This window comes from Halichoeres trimaculatus, unplaced genomic scaffold (genome assembly GCF_033239565.1).
Source record: "Halichoeres trimaculatus isolate MK-OKI-2021-1 unplaced genomic scaffold, fHalTri1.1 fHalTri1_scaffold_19, whole genome shotgun sequence".
Lineage (NCBI taxonomy): Eukaryota > Metazoa > Chordata > Actinopteri > Labriformes > Labridae > Halichoeres > Halichoeres trimaculatus.
Genome location: NW_027437197.1, coordinates 4,290,493 through 4,314,830, shown reverse-complemented (window position 1 = coordinate 4,314,830; position 24,338 = coordinate 4,290,493). Strand labels below are relative to the sequence as shown.

At 39.5% G+C, this 24,338-nt stretch overlaps 1 protein-coding gene across 1 annotated transcript; it reads left to right on the top strand.

Moving 5' to 3' along the window:
• The first annotated feature begins 148 nt into the window (after positions 1–148).
• On the top strand, positions 149–23,736 carry cryl1 (crystallin, lambda 1). The gene is made up of 9 exons (XM_074695115.1): positions 149–291; positions 1,058–1,165; positions 2,100–2,226; positions 6,248–6,409; positions 7,135–7,230; positions 7,486–7,584; positions 16,034–16,142; positions 20,873–20,979; positions 23,490–23,736. The coding sequence occupies exons 1-9, from the start codon at positions 266–268 to the stop codon at positions 23,592–23,594; spliced, it is 939 nt and encodes a 312-aa protein (XP_074551216.1). The 5' UTR covers positions 149–265; the 3' UTR covers positions 23,595–23,736.
• The last annotated feature ends 602 nt before the right edge of the window (positions 23,737–24,338 follow it).

Genomic DNA, 24,338 nt, shown 5'->3' with positions numbered 1-24,338 from the left:
AAAATCATCTGTTTTTTCTCTGTTTGGTCCCAAAGCCCCTTGTGCCAACACATAAAACCCCAAACATTAAAATTAAACTTCAAACACAATCTACAGACGTGGATGCGCGCTACAATCGCTTCTTTTACGCTTTTTGGACCCTCTTGATAGCCGTACGGTCCTTTGGCAGCGTGACTCCGAAGGGGCGCGGCTTCCTGGTCAGTCAAATACTGATGTTTTTCCAATTACCGGCACTTTCCAGTGGAAGAACAAGAGCTCAACAAACATGAAGAACATTACAGTCATCGGAAGGTGAGCCTGATCAAACTTTACTTTAACTTTAACTCTAGCTGCAGAATATACCATATGCACGGAGCCTAACTTGATTACTGAAAGTGAAACTATCTTTTAATGTTTTGTATTCACTGTTGTTAGTTTGCATTAAGTTTCATGTCTGTGCTGCTTTTTCAGTGTTTTAACTACAACTATTTGCAAGATTGTGTTAATTGCATGCTTAGATTTGTAGCTACCTCATTTGTTTACCTGACCTCTGCTTAAAACTAAAAAACCATTACATTTGTTTCCTATCATGATGTGCCTCTTTAAAAAAGATGAATCTGTTGCACTAAAGCTCCAATACTTTAACTTGTTTTGCAAAAGCTTAAACTTTAACCTAATTTCTGTAACCTGTTCATGCTCAGTTTACACTCAGCTAAACTTTGTATTCCCCTCTAGTGACCTCTTTCAGACCTGTAAAGTAAATACTCTCAGAATATACAGACCAGAATGTTAAAAAATATATATATATATTATAATTTAAATATTGTAAAGCAGGATTATTCAAACTTACATTTGTGTAGGTAAGAGTAGGACCTAAAGGTTAGGAAATGAGATTCTGCAGCACACCAGAGGCAAGAATTTATTTTAATAGATTTTATGATAGACAGACAAAACAGCTGAGGTATCCCAAAAACCGCCTTACAATGGCGATATTCAATGGCTTCGCCTATAGGCTGTATAGGCAGTCTTTCTCCTTTTGAGGAGGGGATTAAATATCTATTGTGAATGTGCATTACAGCGGGCTGATTGGGCGATCCTGGTCCATGGTATTTGCCAGCGGAGGCTACAACGTCAGGATCTTTGACAACCAACCTGGGCAGGCTGCCAATGCCATCAGAGAGATCAGGTCAGCATTTCTGCACAATACAGTGGTCTTTTTCCAGAATGTACAGACACGTAATGCAGTGTAAAGCAACATATACATCCGCATGCTTGGTATTGTATTGTATTGTATACCCACAATCCCTTGTGTCCTTTAGGTGGCTTATGCTGAGTCGAGGGGATGCGAAAGTCAATGCCAATGTCAATGTCAGCTGTATTCATATAGCACATTGACAGCTTTAAAAGCTCAAAGCACTTCACATGTAGAAAGTTTAAAAGGTTTTAAAAGTTTTAAAGTTTCCAAAACTCAACCTCCTCTTCCTTTTAAGCACTTCACACAGGAGCCACACAATCATTGCATGTTTGCAGACTTTCTCCCACATGGACAAACACATGGTCAGGTCTGATTCCTGCTTCACAGCCCAGTCATTGCTGGTTAAACATTACTGTGGAATGACAAAGACCTTTTAGTGGGAAAACACCTTCAAACAAAAACATCCCAACATCATGATGCTGACTAGCCTTTAATGCTGTGAAACAGATCAGATCTATAGACCAGGATCTCATTGATTTTACTTTAGCTTATGCTCTTATCCATGTATTTATTTACTATTATCTTTTTTACTTCTGGATCTTTATTCTGCAGATGACTAATTGCCTGAATGAACTGTAAAGGGTTGTCATTTTCCTGGTTTTTGTCTTACATAAGACTGGTACAAAGTGTTTTGTATCCCATCCAATGAGCTGCATACTCCCAGGAATTTTGTTGACTCTTCTGCTGTACCATTTTGACATTATTGGCTGCCTCTGTGTTACAACAAGTGGCAACAGGCGAAGTCTGAGTCTTGAGTCTTAGCTGAAAAACCAACCACACAACAATCCAGGATAAACCCACAAAACACTTCCCTTTAAAATCCAGCTGGAGGGTTTATAACCCAGTCTTGTGTTTTTATTTCCAGGAAACAGATGGAGGAGCTGGAGGGAGCACGCATGCTGAGAGGAGAGCTGTCGGCGTCGCAGCAGACCGCCCTCCTCAGCAGCCACGATGACTTGGCCCAGGCGCTGGAGGGAGCGTTCTTTGTGCAGGTGAAACAATTAACTACACCCATTGGCAGTGCATTCACACTTTTCTCTTTGTTTGTCTCCCGGATTAAAATATTTTGGCTTCTGTTCATATGTTGTGCTCATAATGAGAATTCCACGTGTTATACATAACATATGACATTTATCCCCAGATGTTCTTAGACTCTGTTATAAAACGTGAGCTCAGTAATGGTTTTGTCAAATGTATATTGGGGCTAAAAAGTTTCTTCATCCAGTAAATGTTTTCATTTATGATCCATTTATCAAATTCTGGAGTGATCACAGGGTTCTTGAAAAAGTGTGGTCTAGCAATAACACCAATTCTCCAGAAGGGGGCGCCACCTCATTGATTCATCAAGGTTTCAGCACAGAAAGTTTTCATGTGGCATTTTCATACACAGATTGGCCTCAGTATTCAGACAGTTTTTTCCTATAGTGGTCACTTTTTGATTTGGAGACATCACCTCATTTTATGATACCGTATTTTTTTTTATTTTTTTTTTCTATAAATTTTGCAATAAAGATTTTGTGGCTTCTCCATGGCTTTTATAATATTTATGCTACCATTGGTTAAAATTTTTATCAGTAGATGTTTGATGCAAAGATTTCCCTTTTTTGATTGGTTTTCAGTTCTCAGTTTGTTTCTTTATCATTAATATATTTGTTTATTTCATTTATTTATGTATTTATTGAATTTTTATTTAACTTAATTTAATTTCAGTTAATCTAATTTATTTGATTTAATTTTTTTTTTTTTTTTTAATTTTTTTTTATTAAGGTATCTTAATTTCATTTCATTTAATCTAATTTATTTAATTTTATTTAATTTTATTTTTAATTTTATTTTATTTTATTTATTTTTTCATTAATTTAACTCATTTAATTCCATTAAATTTTATTTTTAATTTAATTTAATTCTATAAGTTTTTCATTTATTTAACTTAATTTAATTTCATTTAATCTAATTAATTTTTTTATTTCATTTTCATTTTTTTTTTTTTTTTTTCATTGGTTTAACTTAATTTAATTTCAATTAATTTAATTTTATTTTTTGGTTATATTTTATTTCATTTATTTTTTTTATTAATTAACAAATTTTAGTTTCATTTTATTTTATTTTTAATTATTGTGTAAACTGGAAAGGGATAACAAGCAGCAAAGAGCCACAGGTTGGATATGAATAAGGACTCTTTGCACCCAGACATATACAGCCTTATACTAAACTTAAGTTTGAAAAAAGGAAAACAGTAAAACTGCCATCAAGCCTCCTTAGCGTGCTATTATTTATGATGGTTAAAACGTGGTGTTTCTTCATTAAAGATTTTGATGATATTTTGATGTTGGAGATGTCACCTATCACTGATCATGACCTACTTTATGAAAGGATTTATAAATAGCAACTATAGAGAGCAGTAGCTAACCCTGACAGGTGAGCTAAACTTCTCAGGCTGTGATGAAAAGAGGCGCCCCACCTCCCTGACATCTTTACACCTACTCACTCATCTAGTTTTGTTTCGCTGAGAGGGTAAAGCAAACAACCTCTCAACAGAGGATACCTGTTCATCCATTCTCACCTGTGACAAATAAAATAGAAAGTGAACTTTTTTTAACCAGGAAACCGTCAGGTGTGGTAGCTAGCTCTGCAGACAATGGTGCCTTTGATTACAGTGAGTCAGGTCAGAATAAATCAATACTGAGCTGAGATCACTCCTACAAGGAACAAGAGACGAGTTAATAGGAAGAGGGGAGAATAAAGATAGTCACTCCTACACGTTAGCATGACACCAAACTTGAGGTATGACTTTCTTCTTTTGTAGACAGGAAGGAGGACTTGATTTATACTAACCTGTCAGCTGAATGGTGTCAACATGTAGGGAAACAATATGGGGCATACCATGACACATATTCACACACAGAGAAAGCTGCTTCTTTACATTCCTGACTCTTCTTTATGAAATCTGTACAAACAGAGTGCTGAAAGCTGTTTTGTTTTTTAGCTGGAAGAAAGAAATTGTGAGAATCTGTTGAATTTTCTGATAGTGTTTCCTAAAAACTAAGAAAATTAAGAACATATATGTATAAAAACACCTTTAGGTTAGATAAAGTCTTGACATCTCTTACGTACTCACTCTCCATCAGAGCAGCATCACGTTATCAAGCATGCATTAGCCAGGTATGCTGCTCGTCCAGCCAGTTGTTGCAGTTCCTCGCTGCAGGTGAATGTTATTATAAAAGCTTTTTAACACATGGCTTCAGCTTTATGCAGCCACTCCTTTCAGACACTCTGTCGCAGCACGAGGCAGACAATTCAAGATCCAAACTGGTCCCAGCTAGTTTCATTTAAGCTGCTGTGAAGAATTTTCAGCCGGTTATGACACGGGCGGAAATTAATATCAAAGCCTTTAATGGTAAACAAGAAAAACAAGACGGTGAGGAGAGTAACTGCTCCACGTTGTTGTTTTTATTTCTCTTTGTAATGCCTAAAGTTGCTGCACATTATTTTTGTTTACCTCAGAGAAACGGTTAATTTCATATAAACAAGTTTTATGAAATGAAGCCAGTAGGGTGTTGGAAGAAGTTTAGTTACCTTAGTGTCGACTTGAGGCTGAGTCCAAAAGTAGAGGTGTTAAGTATTGATATTTCAACTCTTAATATTTGTATTTTATTAGAAAAAAATCACATTTCAGGTGAGTTGGAAGCATAGACTGTATATAGAGTGGACAGCATGGCTCTACCATTTATCATTGTACATTTTGAAGCCAAAATACAGTTGTCACAGGAGTCTACGCAGTAAAGACTGAGGAATTCTGGGAGAATCTGAGTGGAGCTGGGGGACAAAAATAATATATTTTTTTTTCTTTCGAGAGTCTAATCACTTCCTGACTCTACCTCCCGACATATTATACAATCCCCGAAAAAAATACACTAGAACGTCAGCTGTCAATCATCGTTAAACGTTACGTAAAGCCTTGTTTTTAACCTCATATATCTGATGAAAACGAAACTTTTCAGAAAAAAAGAGGACCTGAATACAAGACAGCCAAATGCTATCTTCAAATCACCACAACAATCAGACGTGAGAAACATTTCTACCAGGTGTATTAATTTTTTAAAGTTTGACCACAGGCCATCTGGAATGGCTAGAGAGCTGGATTTTTTAACCTATACTGCAGGCACCAGGGGGAGCAGTTTCAGTAGAGACCCCACTTCAAGCTGAGCAAGATGACATCCATTTTTTTTACAGTCTATGGTTGGAAGTACAATGTGTCTTCCGCACCTCCACTGCAGTAGATGGCGCCGCAGTGCTACTTTGCTGTATAACAAACTGTGTAACAAGTATAATCTCAAATACCTTATTACTAAACTTAATAATGCCGGTTTTGATGCTGTAAACATCAATGTTTTCTCTCTATTCTTGGGTCAGTTAATTTTAAATAATCTAAAATGTATTTTTTACAGTCTAGTAGACTGATAAAATAAAAAAACATAGTCATGTTTTGTGCAATATCAGATTTTTTATGAATAGCACAGGTTACACCAAGTGACATTTCTTAGTTTCACCAACTGACCACAACTTTCCTAAGTCATTTCTTGGCAACATTAGTTTAATATTGATTAATTTTATGTTTTCAAGTTAAGTGCATGTATAAAATACTGCATCTGACATTCTTTATTTTAACCACAACAAAATGAGGTTCTAGCCAATTCTCACCCTTATCCAAAAGCCCTAAAAAATTCGCAGCATAATAAGACAAGTTTATACCCTGGTATTGATTTTTTGAGGGATGTCTGAATTGCCCAATTCTCTACTCACACAAACCACATGGAGGGTAAATTATTTTATTACTCGCCAGTTAAAAAGCTATTACAGTCCCTAGCACAGATCTGCACAGCTTGAAGTGTGACTGGTCGACAGTTTGGTGTTGTAGCCTCCCTGTTTTGTAGAGCTTCTTTTTTCATCATGTATTTTGTGTCTGAATAAGTTGTTTTCTTGACTCTGTCCCCGTCTGGGTGTGTTTTCCAGGAGTGTGTCTTCGAGCAGCTGGAGGTCAAGCAGAAAGTCTTCCAGGACATCGAGCGCCTCGTGGGGAAAGACGTCATCCTGAGCAGCTCCACTTCCTGTCTGGTGCCGAGTGCTGTTTTCTCCAAAGTGCAGAACAAGAGTCGCTGCCTCGTCTCCCACCCGGTTAGTCCACTTACAGCGAGCCGAGTCTGGGTTTGAATTAATGCCTTAAGACAGTGGTTTTCAAAGTGGGGGCCACCAGGGGGCCTCCGATAATTGGAGGGAAGGGAAAAATGGGATCTCATCTCATCAAATTTACTCTGCTTATCCGGGTAAAAAAGTAATCTAATAATTATTATTATTATTTTAAAATAAAAAGATAAAATTAAATAAAAACAATAATAAAATATTATGTAATTTTTATTATTATTTTATTTTGTTTTATTATTTTTATAACCATTTTTCCTTAGCATACAACACATAAAGTGCCATAATCGCCAGATTCTCAAGTTTGCGATTGTAGCTAATCGCACCTTAAGTGACGGCTGCAACTTTGGCTTGATGATGTCATGATCCGTGTCGACCTGGAGGTTTGCGCCTGTTATTAATCTATCTAAGAATCTAAACTGAACTTTTAGGCTCCTTCCTCTTCCCTTGTGTAACAACCTACTAGTGTGAGTCTGGGTTATTGAAAAGTGAATAAAAGTTAGAGAATATGTTCTTAAAGTTGACATTTCTTTACATATTATGAAACCTCTGTTTCCAAAGAAGCAAATGCTGTTTGGAGGGGGGCCTTGGTATAGTAAAGTTTCTCTTAACACATGTTAAAAGCATCATTTCATGTCGCAACACCCCCACTCCCACTGAGGAACCAACTCTGTGATGTGCAAATGTCCTGTGATCACCAGGTCAACCCACCCTACTACGTCAGACTGGTGGAGCTGGTACCTCACCCAGAGACGACACCGACCGTTATGGACACCACCCACGCCTTAATGACCAAGGTAAAATCTTCCAGTAACACTTCCCTCTGATCTGACATTGCATCACCAGTTCCTGGTACACCTGTATTACCACACTCTGGTGACAAACGCCAGCAGGTTGCAAATCCTTTCAAGTCCCTGCGAGAATTTCGTAACACGCTCGGATTAATTGGGAAACACTGGCATGGAAAAAACCTTGAAAGTTGACATCCTTGGGTGTGCTCATGTAGATTGAAATGAATTGTATCTTAACTCTGCTGATTTCTCTTTGTTCAGGTGGGTCAGGCGCCCGTCCGTCTCAGGAGGGAGATTGATGGTTTTGCTTTGAACAGGGTGCAGGCGGCCATCATCGCCGAGTCCTGGAGGCTGGTCCAGGTGAGTGCCCGGGTTGATGGTTAAAGTGAATCTAGCAGCAGATTTTCTGCGTCTAAGAAATGTATTCAGGACCTTTTGAACCATGATCCCACCCCTGTCGTGGTTGGGTAACCCTGTCTTCATGATGCTCAACACAACAAGAGAGCAAGTTTGTTTTTCTTCCTGGACGAGGGCTCGTCTGACTCAGTGAGGCTTTGTGCGTCTGTGTGGGGCCGCTGACGGGTTTGTAACTGAAGCAGGCAGAGAAGAGGAAGCCCCTTGTCGGCTCACCTCCGCCATAATCTCCACGCTCTCCTTCCAAAAAGGAACACAATGAGGGTAAATGAGCTTCAGCCTCTGATGACAGGCGCCATTATGTGATCACTCATGGAAGAAATGCCCAGTATGATAATGAGGACGATGAGCGCGATGACAGTTGTAACCTGAGCTGAACTTTTGGTGTTGATGTTTGCAGCGTGAATGTAAGATCACTGGAGACACAGGTAAACAAAGATGAACTGGAGGTGAGACAGCAGCAGGTAGAAACTCATTATCTACTGGTACAGAAGCCACAACAACACCTACATGGGTGTGACGCTCATCACATGATGCTGTCAGCTATTTCAACCAAACTGAACCAAGCGGCTCACCGATGCATGTTTAGTTTCTGAGAATAGTTTGTGTTGTAGTCCTTGGCAGAGAGTGAGGTTTTGGTTTAAAAGCAAACGCAGAAAACACAATAACGCCCCGTTATTTTAATCAAGAATTCAATTGAAGGGTGTTTGTCACCTTCTAGGCATCTCAAACTGACTGAGAAATGCTTGACATAAGTAAAAGTGCGAAAAACAAAAGTTTTAGTTTAACTTCTTCTTAAGTGAACTGAGCTGCGCAGCTTCCTGCAGACTTCGAAAGACGTAGAAATAACATTCATACTTTCAGTTACACCTGACGTCAGTCAACAAGCTGCTGGAGAATTCCTCCAACTTCGTAAAACTTTTCTCACCTTATAAAGTCTGAACTATTTAGAGCAGGGGTGGCCAACCAAGAGCCACAAGCTTTAAAATAACGCCAAGCAAAGCTCCTCTCTGCCGTCTAACAGCTACGTTGCTGATGTGACTGGGAGGTAACACTCACAGTAGAGCAGGAGAGGAGGGGGGAGAGGCAAAGTGCTCGAAAAGAAGAGAAACTGAAACTTAACCATTGATCTCATTGCACAAGTATCGATCAACACCGATCTAACATTGATATCAACTAGGGACATCCAGATCAGATCATGTGACCAGAAAACAGGGCCGATCATGTGGTTACAGATTGGAATGGGAAATTAACTAGAGATAGACCGATATGGATTTTTCCGGGCCGATACCGATTATTTGTAGTAAAGGAGGCTGAGGAGACTGTCAAAATTTTGAACAACACAAACTCCAACACTTAGCGTTCAAATACCGTTAAGCACCAGTTTATTAAACAGCTCCCAGGCTTAGCAGCATGTTTTATAAAATTAAATTAAAACTTAAAAAAAATAAATAGCTGAAGTTTTCTACAGTAAATAAAGTTTTCCAAAATCTCAATGTAACTGCAATTACTGTTGTAACTAAACTTCTGATTGGCTGTTTTCCGAGCCATGGCGCTGCTTGTAACCAATCAGATGGTTTTGTGGGTGGGACAGTGCTGGGGACTGAATAGTTACTGCATCAGAGCAGCAACAATGCAGTTTTAAATTTGTTTCTTATCCGCCGCCGGATTAAAAAAAAGGCAGATGCCGATATGCTTCAAAATGCCAAATATCGGCCCCGATAATCGGTCTTTCTCTAAAAATAACATTTCAGTATTTCCTACTGTTGTGTGGTGGTACGGAGTCAGACTGTCTCAACCCCACACAGAAACAACGCAGAGCATGACATCATAACAGTGACACTATTGGTTGAATGCCGTAAAGTAGAGCAGATCATGGCAGGAGAGCGCGATCAGAGTAGACATATCGGATAGGGATGGGAATCGAAGCCAATTACAGTTGAGAATCGTTAACAGTTCCATCAAAGAATTGATATCATTAAGAAGAAGAAGCAGTTATCTATACTGGGATGTATGTTTGGCGTTGTTGCCACTGAAAATCAGACCATTTGCCCACATGCAAAATTTGCTGGAATCGATGAGGGAATTGTTAAAGAATTGGATGGATTAGCAGGATCGTTAACAGCATTGGTATTGATAAAATCTTATCAATTCTCACCCCTAGTATCGGATCGGGACTTGGTATCGGCATATACTCAAAATAACTCAGACTCAAGGGCAAAAATACCTGATCGGGACATCCCTGGTATCAATTTCAATATTTTAGATCAGTCTGAACACCAATACTCATTACAGTGAACTGACTTTTTTATGAATGAAAAGAGTAAGTAAGTAAGTAAGTAAATCATATTTAGCATAGCAATTTTCATAGAACAAAGTCACAAGGTGCTTCACTGAAAAGGTCTACAAACAATTAAAAAATCAAACATTAATTTGTACAGGTAGAGTCAAAGGCCTCCTTAAATAAATGCGTCTCAAAAAGTTTTTTAAAAATGGAAACAGAGACAGCTAAATGAATATTTAAGAGCCGCATGAGGCCCCCGAGCCACGGGTTGGCCACCCCTGATTCAGAGTCTTGTACAGAAGACTTCTGTGAAACTGACACCATGTCTCCATGGACGACAGTGTTTGTACGTCTTTCTCAGCTGCAGGATCTTAAACTCTTACCGCATCATCAGTTTGGACTTGGTCCCAGCTGTAGCAGCAATCATGCGTAGATCCTGGTCAAATGAGACGTTTCCACAGCATTGGGCACGCTCACTCACATGACTTTCTGGTGCACTTCATGGAGGTGGGCTGCCTTTAATGTTATCAGTCACACACCTGAGCATTTCCTGCCTTAGCTGCTCCAAATATCTAACAACAAAGGGCCTCCATTGACGATTTCCATGTTAACATTTCTGCGTGAATCAGTTGTTTCACAGACTCACTCCTTAACAGTTATTATTGCGTGTCTGTTTAATTTACATAAAGCAGGTGACTCATGCAGAGGCTCCAGTCCTCAATGCATCAGTCACACATTCGACTTCTGACCTTGACTTTTTGAAAAACGGTTATCAAGACGGATATCTGTTGAATATTTTGAGTCTGACGAGAAAAGAGAAATACGCTCTCTGCAAAGAATGTAGAGAATCTCTGAAAACAAGCGTCGTGACTTCTCAAGAGTTTTGGAATTCGCTCTTTCTCTTCAGGCGACTGAATTTAAGTTTCATGAGTAGCTTCATACTTCGGTGGTGAGCTAAGATGAAGGCAGTCAGCTGAGAGTCCTTGTTGGTTCATTGGTTGAGTAGAAGTTAAAAGCAAAGTCTAGGTTGGTTGCACTGCAAAAACTGAAATCTCATGAAGTGTTTTTGTCTTATTTTTAGAAGAAAATGTCTTTTTAGACTTAAAATGAGCCACATTCACCAGACTAGTCCAGAAAAATCTCTTGTTTCGAGTTATTTAAAGACAAAAATGAAGTGCTTGTTGCAGGTCAAAATTTCTTCAATGGAACAAGAAATTTTTTGTTATTTAATTAGCAGATTTTTTTAACTTGTTACAAGCAATTCAGACCAGTGGTGATTGCTCTAAGACTGCAAGAGACGCTAAGCTTCCCTAAAATGTCCCCCAAAAAAGTGATGATATGTTCTGCTGTGTGAACATTTCATTGACAAAATTTGAGCTAGATTTCCTTCATCTTTAGTTCAGAATCAGCTCCTATCACAGGTAACTGGCTCCATCTCCTTCTCATTCATCCCCGCAGCGTCTCAGAGCTTTAACACAGTCGGACGCTGAGCGTCTTCTGGCTTCAGTGGGGAAGCGTAGAGTGGGTTGTTCCACTGTGGAAACTGGACAGTCATTGGATAAACGCTGGGCTTTGTCCCGCCCATTGGACGCTCAGCCTCTCTGGGGGTCTATGAGGCAGTGGGCTGGCCTGGACGCTGGACTTCTGCATGATGATTGGATGATCTGTCTGAGGCCGAATCCCTTTTTGATTGACAGTGAAATGAGCCAGTCAGTGATCTTGAAGTATAACCCTCCACCAGAGCATCTTCTGAGTTGTTCTGGACTGATCCGGAGGCTTTATCGATCCCCAGCGAGTTTATCTCTCTTAAAAACAACGAGCGTTGAGAGAACACTGGTAAAATCCCTGAAAAAACACCTGGTTGGTACGACAGGGTCACAGATCATTTTCTTGAACAGGTTCGGAGGGAGGTATGGAGGGTAGAATGTACATTAATGTACGTTTAAATAAATAAACAAATTTATGATGTAGGTCGGAAAAAAATGAGCTTCCCCTCCTTGACTGATTCAGACCTCATTTTTGTCTTAAAATAACTTGAAATAAGACATTTTTCTGGACTGACCAGTTGAATGTGGCTCATATCGAATATAAAAAGACAATTTCAACTTGTGTGAATGGGATGCTACTGATCAGTTGTTTCTAATTGGTGTGTATGTGACTTCCCATGTTTCTGCAGACAGCCTCAAGTGGACACTTAAGGAACTGCAGTTTTTTTAAGGTCTCTGCTGGGCCATGCAGAAGATCAGGTGACATAACAGAAAAGCTTGAGGTCTGAGTGTGAAACTCTTCAGCGTACTTTTAGGAAACAACACACAAATCACCAAACCCTCCTCCGTGAACGCTCCAAAGGCTGTAACACGACTTTCACGCACCCACTGTGGGGTATTTGTGTCTTCACATGAGCCTGTGGAAGCTGGGACTCATATCAGCATGACATTCCTTATCATGTGTGGATCACTCATTGGAGAGGCTCCCGTGGAGGAGAATTAACCCTGAGGGCACCCGTAGGTGCTCGCTGACAAAAATGCCACATTGCTGTTAAAGTGTCAGGCTTAAGACTGGAATGAGTGTCGTGCAGCGTCTTCTAGACGGATACATTTAGCTGAGACATGAAATTGACTTGTTTCTGCTTTTTTTAGAATAACTGGAGAAGTGAGAAGTGAAAAGTTTTTGGTTTAAAGGTCAAGGTTTGAAAAGGCATCTTAAATTTAAGGGATGTAGGGATGAATTTGAAACAAAGACAGACCTGCCCAACAGGAACAGCTTGTTCTGACTTTTGACAGCCGCTCTCGTCCATGTAGATTGACAGGTAAGTCCTGAACATGAGCAGCCTGGGTCCTTATAGTGGAAAAAAATTGAAAATCCTATCAAATGTTTTTGTCTTGTTTTAAGTAGAAAATGCCTTTTTGACTTAATATGAGCCACATTCACCAGACTAGTCCAGAAAAATGTATTTTTTCAGACCTCATTTTTGTCTTAAAATAACTTGAAAAAAGAGATTTTTCTGGACTGATCAGTTGAAAGTGGCTTATATCAAGTATAACAAGACATTTTTTGCTCTAAATAAGACAAAAACATTTGATAAGTTTCTGTATTTTGGAGTGATAGCTCAGTAAGTGCACCTGGCAACACGTTTGTCACGTTCGGTGATTCAGACGTTACTCAGAATGAAGAGAAGAAAGGAGGAAAGAAAAGATGAGCTTTGGAATATTTTTGTTGCCGTTGCGACGAGCAGGTGAACTTGATAAACCACTGATCCAAGCCCGACCCTGGTGACCTCAGAAAAGCTGAGCAGAAAACAAGACAGATTCCTCCATGAAAGCTTAAAAATGTTGAGCTTAAACTGATTTTTCAGTGAAGTGAACAAAATACTCATTGTGCTGTGAACCCTATAAAGCAGATTTCTTTTTACTATCTCTAAAGTTCATCTTATTTCATAACTGGAAAGTCTTAAAGTTTGATGCCTTGATTCTTCATGCAAAGCACAGGGTGTACTGTGCCTGTCCACACCTTTTATTTCCTGACACACCCAGCAGAAAGGGTCCACACCTCGTGGCTTGCTAGGCCGGCGCCCCATGAAAACCTCTTTAATTTTTGGTGCACTAACTTGATCTAGACGTCACAGTTATGCCACAGCACAAGACACGCTTGAAGAAGAATAGAATAGAGTATAACTTCATTGGTTAAGTGCAAAAAGCTCCATAAGAAAATAGATGCTGACAGCTTGTCCATCATTGTCCAGTCAGCCAGCCTCCACCTCCACAGGGTCCAGGACTGAGCTTCTTCAGCAGTCTGTTCAGTCTCTGTCTCCTGGATCCTGTCTGCTCACAGCAGGTGAAGCTCTTCCAATGTGGCCTTGGTGTCCGCTGTTAGCTCTGTTAGCCATGTCTGTGAATAGCATGATGCTACTCTGCCTTCTGGTATTCCCTCTGTTGCTGGGTTAGCACAGCTAGCTCGTCCATCTTATTGGAGATAGATCTTACGTTCCCAATAACGATGGATGGAAGGACAGGTCCATGTCGTCACTTCTTAGCTCACACCTGAGAACCAGCACGTCGTCCTCACCTCCTTCTCCTCACCCTGTAGGGAAACATCCGGCCTTGCACCAGTTAGCATTGACATGCTACAGGCTGCTAACAGCTGATTTCACATGTAAACAATGTATCCATGGTTACATGTAGGATCTCCAGACAAACACAGGAGCAAAAATAGTAAAAATATCACTGAAGCCACAAAAAGTTTGGTGTCCATGACCAACAAATGAGCCATACAAAGTAACGATCCTCTCCAAATGCAAAGATGACGAAAAAGAGACGAAAAAAATTACAAGAAACAGACAAAAAAGAGAGAGCTGCTGCAAAAGGTAGCCATAGCCGACAGGGCGGCACCTAGGAAAGAAGAACAGGTCGTTAACCTTGAAGACTCTTTGTGAGCTCTCAGCAAAATAAAAAGTGGAATGTTGTTGAATGTTTACCACAACAAGTTCAGTCTCTTTCCAGCTGCTCAGTCACACAACAAAAGGACAAACAGAGCATCGAAATGCAGCCGAGCCAAACACACACCTCAAAATTTCTGATGTGTAAAATGGTTTCTGAGTGACGCAGTCTGTTTCTCACCTGAGGCGGTGTTCTAATTTAAACTCCCGCGACTGACGGCATCTGTAATGATGAATGACAAGCCGCTGAACACAAGTGGACTTAAGGTGACGCTTCACTTCAGTCTGAGTCGAGTCACAAGTCCAGAAAACCCCTCAACTCAACAGCGTGAAAACCAAACACGCAAATGGAGAAATTAAGACTCACTTTGGTTTCAGGGACTGATTCGATCCAGTCTGGCGGACTTGTCTGACTGGAGCCTCTATAAATGTTAAAAGAAACACTTGTGTACTTGTGTTGTGACCTGTTGTGCCAATTAGATTGATTCTACATCACTAATTTGTACCGAAAACCACGTAAACAACCTTTGATCTCCCGTCGCCTTGACTCCTTCACCAGAGGCCAAACCGATGGTGGCGACCGCGTAAAAGCAGCCAATTGATTCATTACGTGAATGATGGGGTGGCCTATTTTCAGAAACAATATGCTCGACTGTTCGGTTGTGTGACGTGACTTCACACCAGTTAAGAAGCAAAGTTCAGATCCAGCAGCTAACCCTCTGGAAAAATGAGCTGTCAGTTCAGCAGACTCAGGTGTGTCTGAAGAGTGGGTCACAGACAGAGGAGGAACAAAGATACACTCTCTGGTAGACTTTAAATCACCAGCCAATTAACAGAAAACCCCCAAACTGTGACCACAAGTCTGCATCAAGGCCTTTGGGGACCTCAGGGTGGCCTTGTGATTGGTCTTACATAACAGGGACTCTCCTTCACCCCTCCACACACACACACAGAAAGCAGTCCTTGAGTCAGAGCCAGCGTTGGAAAGCAGAGCAGCTGAGAAAGCGCCCGGTTACCCTCATCGATTACCGAACAGAAAGGACCCCACCCTCAATCCCGCTCTGCTGGGATAACGGGCCCGTTGTTGGGTGCAGGGACGGAAACAAAGACGACCCTGTCCCCCCTCGTCTCGTCTCCTCCCTCTGCATCCGAGCTTTGATTTCCTCGATGGTTGGCCATCAGGTATCTAACCCAAAGTTACCTGAACCACTCCCTCCTCGCTGCCTTCATAATCCTGAGGACACAGCAGCGGCTGATTAGAGAAACCTTATATGGTGGGAGTCGTTTGCCGTGATCAAAGGGACGTAGCTCGTCCAAAGCCTTCGGGGTTAGGAGCCAAAATTTGCCAAGATGGAAAGTACAGTTTCTTTTCACCCCAAGACAAAATTAAAACGGGGTTTTATTTAAAACAGGAGTTTATTTGTTGGTATCACCAGATGATTAATGCTCCGCCCAGGAGCTAGGCGACAGTGAAAAACATGGACGGAGGCCTCAGGGTGGATCTCTCAACGCTTTACACGGTTCTGACAGATAAAGAACGTGTTTGTCTGAGGAGCTGCTGTAGTCATACCCTTCCTGACTGACTGACTGTTTGGTTTTTTATTTTGGGACACTAATACAAATCAGTCATGAAACTGTTTAACGATCTGTATCTGCTTCCTCCCTCTCCTCTTCAGAATGGGATTATCTCTGTCAAGGACATCGACCTGGTGATGTCAGAGGGGCTGGGGATGCGTTACGCCTTCATCGGTCCCATGGAAACGATTCACCTCAATGCACCTGAAGGTATATGTTCCCTAAAGAGAGCTTTTGATACTAAGAAAGAAAAAACTTCTGAACATTTCGACTTTAGGTTCTCAAGATTTAACTGGCACCGTTGAGGCTAACGGAGCGTGAAGTCAGCAATCAAACAATATATTTTATAAACAAGTTTACAGAGAGTTTTCTGGCTTTATGATTAGTCACTGAGACATTGAAAGGTCTAAATTTCTAAACTAAGAAGAAAAAGTAACATAAAAAAGGTAGAAAAAAAATGTCTCCTCTAGGGGGGGCTGTGAGTTTGGAGCTCTTTCAGTCGGTTTTCCTGCAGAAAAACTACCAAAATGGCTTCATATGCGTACAACTTAAAGCCACTGAGAGGATTTTTTAGCTGGTTAAGCAACAGAAAGATACCAATACAGAAAATTATTATTAGTTTATCTTCCACATTATTCACTAAACACAAGCAATAAACCGTTCCATAGTATGACCAACACAACAAACAAATTATGATGAAATGGCATGAATTGATGCATGAACTGATACCAAAAAACCTACAAAAATGGCATTTCGAATGCTTTTTAACGCCCTAAAATCATTCTCGAGTTGACATTAGCTACTTGAAGAAAACAGATTTTCAATATGAGATCAGCAAATAGCGGGTTTTGTCCACAGGGGGCGCCAAAACCACCGCAAACAAATGCTTCACAACAAAGCTTTAAGTCAAAGACAAGTCAGTTATATCTGGACTAGACCAGGGCCCATAATCCCACAACCATTAATCATTTCGTACTATTATGGGTTGCCCCATTTGGCTGTAGCATTACCCACATGCACAGCTACATCGGCCAGTTCACCAAGTTCACTGGTGTAAATGTTATACACTGGAAAAAACTGAAATCTTATCAAGTGTTTTTCTCTTATTTTAAGTAGAAAATGCCAACAAGAGAAAAGTTACTCATATTAAGACATTATTCTAGTTTAAACCAAAGCTTCGAGTATTTTTTTATTTTCCCTTGACTGATTTTTTTTTTACTTATTACAGCAATTTAGACTTCATTTTTGTCTTTAAATACCTTGAAACAAGACATTTTTCTGGGCCGATGAGTTGGATGTGACTCATAACAAGTATAACAAGACAATTTTTCCTTTAAATGAGACAAAAACACTTGATTAGATTTCAATTTTTTGCAGTGTATGTCTGGGAAACTTCCTGGAAACACTTCACTGACAAACCTTAACCTAAATTTGCCGATTTTCTCAACATCAGTAACACATGAGCAAGACGCTCACCGAATTTAATCCCCCTGCGCAAATCCTTTTTTTTCAACCATTAGTACCAACGGTCTGTTTTCCTTGCTAATGGCTGGATGCGTAAACGGGCCCTGATTCATTTCAACATACAAATTTGTAAATGTTAAACCTGTCTCGTTTTCAGCTGAAGGTTCACAAAAAAAAACTTTAGATGTTTAAAGAACGTCTGAACTCAAACATATCAACACCAGTTTAAGTTATCGTCACTATGAGGAAACACACTCAAATATCGCAGTCATCCAAACTGTGCCACTGCTCACAAAGACTTTGGCGATGTTTGAGCAGAACATACATGTACTGTACCATACAGTGGCGATCCTGTGTGTGTCAGAGAGAGTGAAACCTCAGGGAGATGGAGAATATCAAAGGGGAGTGTGAAACCCAGAGAGTAACCCTGACTGTGTACACACACCGAAAAGGGGACGCTTGGGCAGAACAAAGCCGCCTTTTGATGGGAAGCGATGAATGCACTCCCTCACACCAGTAATCCAAAACTCGCAGAGCCCACATCTCGGCCTTCAGACCAGGTGCCAGCTCTACCTGTAGTTACAGTCCTGCAGCGCTCCACTGACGGCTTGTTTTTCTGCTCAGGAAACACAACCATCGTGTTCTTTAAGAGCAGCTCCTGTTGTGGCTTTCTGTCCTTAAATTATTCCCATCAGATACAGGAGCACTCAGGCTCTCTGTCTCTGTGTCTGAATGACTGGATACCTGCACAGGAGACGATTATCCTTTTATAAAGACGAGTCCGCTGGAAACTGAGCCTAAACAACGATTTCCAAAGGAGATCCAGTTTCATCAGAGGAGAAAATTGCAGATTGATTAAATCGTTACCTTGTCTCAGTAGTGAAAAGCGCAGTTAGCTTAGCTTTTAGCATAATTTAAGCTCCCATCTACTGATACAGAAAACAAACTCACTAAAGCCGCAGATAAGCGTTTTAGTTTAACGTTTGCCAACTCTAACTTCAAATTTATTGTCTTTAAAGTGGTTATTTTTATCTTCCAAAGCAAACAGGAATCAGTTTGTTGTATAATGACTCAAAGATGAAGATGCCAAAGGCCAGAGCTGGCTCCATGAAATTTGATTTGAGTTTAAATATGTAATAAATGTAAGAAAACAGAGAAATGGAGACTATTAGAAGAGGAAAAGGGGATTCTTGGTATAAGCCTTGTCTCTGCCACCCAGACAAAGTGTGTGTTTTGTTGAAGGTAGATGGTACTTATCACACTGCTGTGTCAGATATAGTGAGTCCCACTAAGATTCATGAAAACATCCAGCTTCAAGGTAAACACGAGATGGTAGAAAGTTCATTAAATAAACACAATAAAGAAAATATCCAGCATCTTTTTGTACTTTAATTTAGGAAAGTGTCTGACTTTTAAATCCTGGGTGTGAATCTTCAGATGAGTTTGAGAGGACGGTTTGAAACAGGCACCTCCTGACCTGCTGTAATTAAAGCGCCGCTGTGAACAGATTTCTCGGTCTCTTTGTGAAGCTCCAAAGATCGAGTCCTTCGTCTTTTCTGTTACTTATCGCAGGAATGTCAACAAACCAAACCTCCTGGCCCTCTTTATGGCGTGTTTGGTCCAGTTTTACGGTGTCAGGGGGACTTCAGAGATCATTAGCTCCGTGTTGTTTTTCTAATCTAATGGAAAAAATATTCTCAGTGTTTGATCCACGATGACTTCTAATTCAGGAGTCTGGATTAAAGTCAGTCCAGAGCCACAAAATCTACTTCATCTTCACAACAAAGACTAAGTGTATAAAATTCCTAACATAAGTAAATCAAGTGAATGATAATCCAAGGAGATTTTTTTTAATTAAAGAAAACTTTACATGTGATGTCTTAGTTTTTTTCATATCTGATACAGTTGCTAAAATCAAAAAATTAAAATTTGGAAAAAAAGGGCAAAAATTGTTATTTGAAGAAACTTGCAAAAGTTGTAACAATTTTTAATCTTAAAAAATTCAAAGATAATTGCAGAAATAAAAAATCCTAAAACTTGCAAAAACTTGCAACTTGCAAAAAAAATTAAATTTGCATAAAAAAAGTTTTAAAAAAAATGAATCTGAAATAAACTGAAGAAACTTACAAAAATAAAAATGACTTTTAAAAAACATGCAAAAATTAAAAAACAAGTTGTAATTATATGCAAAAAATTATTTAAAAAAGTTTTAAAAAATTAATCTTAAATAATTTGAAGAAACTTACAAAAATGAAAAACATGACATTTCAAAAACTTGTAAAAATTAAAAACCTAAATTTCAAACAAATGCAAACATTTTTACAAATTTTCAAAAGTTTATTTATTTATTTAATATTTTTTTAATAACAAAAAATTTGAAAAACTTACAAAAATAAAAAAATGAAATTTCAAAAACTTGCAAAAATTAAAAAACATAAATTTTAACATATGCAAAAAAAATTGAAATTAAAAAAAATCCATCATGACAAAAAATCTTGAGATGTTAAAAATTTGCAAAGATTTTTTTGCAAAATCCTAAAAGAAATATTTTTAGAATACCTTAACAGACAACATTTATTGCTAATATTAATTTTAATTTTTTTCTTTTTGTTACTATTTTTTGCCAATACATTTAGATGTTCATCAGATTATCCAATCAGATTTGTTTCTTTATGAATTATTAATCCACTGAGAAGTTATTTGTTCACTGCGGCTGAGTAAACACAACATCAGATTTTGTCCTGTTAGCAGCTTATTACTGACCTGAGCGCTCATTAATTAATCTTTAACACTTTGTTTGTGCAGCACTTCAATCATTTATCAGCCAAAGCGACTGCTGCTGACTTTACAAATGAATCATTAAAGATAAATCAATGAAGGTAATAAGAGAATAACTCAGAGTAATCAGCCTGAAAGTCAAACTCAGTGAGTTATAAAGAAGCGTTTAACACGCGCGCTCAGCAGTGAGTCTCATTTCAGACTGGATGGCGTCACTGCACCGTGACGTCCAGAACTGTGAAATTTCATCAACGAGCATGTTTGGGCTTCTCTTTTTTTAACAGTGGGTCTTTGTGAAGTTTATTAACACAGCAGAATCAGGCGGGTTGGGACATCATTTCATGTAGGAGTTAAAATTCATGTTTAGGAAGATGTTTCATCAGCTGTCACTGATAATTCATCCCAGAAACTCAAAGATTTAAACATCTAGGATGCAAAATAAGAAACCACACTCATTACATGTCAAATAACCTGCTCCTAACTTTAACCTACTTCTCACAGGTGCTCTAGTTTTGATATTTTGCTCTAAGCGTCATGAAAGCTGAGTTTTCACACACGCTCCTGAAGTCTGACCCACCCTGTCTTATTTCACGATGCATACGAGAAGCAACCCCTGCCAGATCTCTGCTGTTTGCACATGTTTTCACGCGTTTTCACTCCTGGTCCTGCTCCTCTGATGACCCGTTTTCCTCTCACAGGCTTGGAAGATTACATGAAACGTTACGGAGAGGGCTTGAAACGAGTCCTGGCCTCCTTCGGACCCGTACCAGACTTCTGCGGTGAGGGATCGAGAAGCATCGCCAAGGTAAGTGTGATGGTGGTGAAGGGGACAGATCCTCAGCCATGTGTGTGTTTACTCCACTTCTTGTGTCATGGTACAAGGATGATTCATCAGATCAGAGAGTGGTTTCATCCAGCTGACGCAGTGATTCGGTGTCTCTGGTTCTGCGTGATTGAGAGTTAAGAGCTCCCTCTCAGATGTCACCTACCAGCCCTCGCCGCCCCACATGGTCACATGCTATCACAAGCTGTTAAAGTGTTAGCCATAGAAGGTCATTGTGTGAGGAAACCCTGAGCTAGAGCAATAAATACTTAAAGGTCAGCGAGTTAGAGGAACAGCAGCTCTCTTTCTTGTTTTCTGGTGTTTTTCCTCCACTCAGAAACAAATCAACAAGTTTTAAGATGCTCTTACATAAGAATTAAGCTTCAATTATTGCATTTCATATTCGATAACATACAGATTCACTCGCAGAAAAAGCCTTAAGGAAGGAAAAAGTCCCTTCATGTTAACGTCTGTGTTTCAAGGAATGAACTGGAAACTGAAGATGCTCACACGCTTTTTCTTTAAAGGTCAAAGTTGTTGCTGTGACCTTCTTAAAAAGCTAAAGGCATGATTTTTTTCTAACAGTCGCGCCTCTCTTCGGTTTTAAAATCTCGACTGTTTGAAGAAAGAGATCAGCTCTGGCTGCAAACGTCGCCCAGTTTGAACCTCATTTCAGATGAAGAGTGTGATGTGATGTGTCGCTAGGGATGGGTACCAACTGAAATCTGTCTGTCCAATGTTAACATGGTTGTTATAGCCGATATTTACCAATATCGATATTGGTAAAAAAAAAAAAAAAAAAAATCTGAGGTTATGTGTCAAGCTAGTTCAAGGAGAAAGAGCGGCCCAACTGTGAGAAAAGAAGACCTTGAAGAGGGTCAAAGGATGGAGCACCCAGGATAAACGTAATGAAAAACGTATGCTTTGTCCGTTTTTTGGATCTAAACAGGAAGAGAGACATAAAAAAAGAGAGTCCACTCTTCTTAGGTAGTTTTGGTGTTTGCATATTTAGGGAAAACAATATTATTTGGCTCTTGGTGCTTTGGAAATCCCGTCAGCTAATGAATAAATATCGACCTATTCCGGTATATAAAATGAAAAAAATGACCAACATCAGCCGATACCGATACTGATACCAATATATCCTGCAACCCTAAGGTACCTGAACACATCCTTGTGACTGCAAGGGAGTAGAAGAGTAGGCAATTTTCCATGCTGGACACGAACACAGCACTACAAGTTTATGTATTGAAGAATAAATATGTTAAATTGAAAAACTTTCAGATTTCATTATTAAACAAATAAAAATTTATTACCACATCAATAGGGATGCACCGATACCGATCCTGGTAGCGGGTATCGGTGCCCCTCAAAGCTGGATCGGTATCCGTGGGAAAGGGGCAGATCCAGGCAAACAACTCTATGCCTTTTTTCACTGGCGCTCTAGGCTACTTGATTTAAAATGTTACCTTTGATGCACTTTTTTTTGCTGCATTACCAGTCTACAGGGTATAAAAGTTTACATTTGAATAAAATTTCTGTACATTCTGAAGCATTGTTTTTGCCAAAACAGTTTTTTTCAGTTTTTCCAACTACTTATTTTTTTGCCTTTTACCCAAAACATTACCAGTCGTATCCCACAGTAGGGCATGCAGGTTATTATTTAACTCTAGTATCGGATCAGGATTGGTATGGACTGATTCCCAAAGCTCAGGCATCTGTATTGGTATTGGTATTGGTATCGGAACCAGAAAAGTTGGATTGGTGCATCCCTACACATTAACACACAAGAGTACCAAAATTTGGTACCGTTGAGTACTGGCACCGGTTGCCAGGTACCAGGTATTGGTACTACATTGTCTGAAATGTAAAAGGTACCCATCCTTATGTGTCGCCAACACACTCTATGTTTCAGATGAGCAGAGTTAATAACTTAATATCTGCACGTTAATAAAGTAAGATATTTTATTTAAGATTAATTCAGCATTCCAGATGTATAACTAGATTTCTAACAGGACTGGGGAAATTATTTCACATCATTACCGGCAGCGACAGGGTAAGGATAGTTTTATAATGGAGATTTGTTCTAAATTGTTTTGTTTACCTAAAAAGCAAAATGCTAACACGGTCTGTTAGTGTAGATCCATACCTCCCTTATTTACTCTGTGCAGTTAATCTCTCACCTTTTTCAGCTAACTGCGCTTAGTGTTTGTTCATAACATCGTTTTATATCAGTGACCGATCAGCACTGCTCTTTTTGTATCTTCTTTTTGTGCTGTGATAAAAACATTTTGACTGAAACAAAAAGATTAATTTAGCAAAAAACAAACACTTTCCAGTTCAGAACAACAAAAACGTCGACTAAATTCTCCTCTGCTGTTTTCACACTCCTGAGAAACTCCGGTAAGCCGGTGGAATAATGATCGAGTCAAAATAAAAACCTCCTCTTTTGTCCGTCCTCTTTTAAACGTTTCCTTCCCTTCGGCCCACAGGAGATGTGTGAGCTGATTCCAAACGACCGGCAGCACCTGACGGCCAGGATACAGAGGAGGGACCAGCTCCTCATGGCTCTGTCCAAGCTGAAGAAGGAGCACTGAGGACATGAGGACCCACCTCTTCACGGTCTGACGTCCAAACGTCAGAGACCTCTGAGGAAGGTTTTATCTTAGCTTAAACCAGAGATTGAAAATGAAGAAAGCTTTTTAAACTGATGGAGTGTTATTGAAATAAAAAATCTGATTGAACTGATTTCTGTGCCTCGGGTGATTTTTGTTAGAATAAAAGAAATCCTGAACTCAGAGAAGAGGGTATCAGTTTGAATCTTGATTTTGATCCATCATAATCTGATGTGTGACGAATTAGAGACATAAATAAAGCTTTCATCTGTCTCATCACAACACATTACGCAGTGGTCTAAAAACTTGACTTTGTGCACGTTTTTCAAATTCAGATAAAGCCGAGTTTATGATTCAGACCATGAGAAAAGCTCAAACTATGAAATCACGCGTTAGGTGTGTCAGGATGGGGACTGGAGGGGTCTCTGTTCCCTCCTGCAGAACGAATCCCTGATGTGAGGGGGATTGAAGAGTCACTGATTAAACTCCTGGAAGAGTGAATGACGGATAATCACGAGGGCTGAAGAGACATTTCTGCTCGGGCTGCAGATATTTCACAGTGAAATCACCTGATCAGACGTTCTGCCTCTGAAGGGACGAGTCTCATCAGCAATAAAAACAAAAATACACATTGACAGGTTTAAAACAACACTTAACAGAAGTAATATGAGGTTTTTAAATGTGTAAAAATTAATATAACAACTTGTTTAATAAGCCAACGCTTAC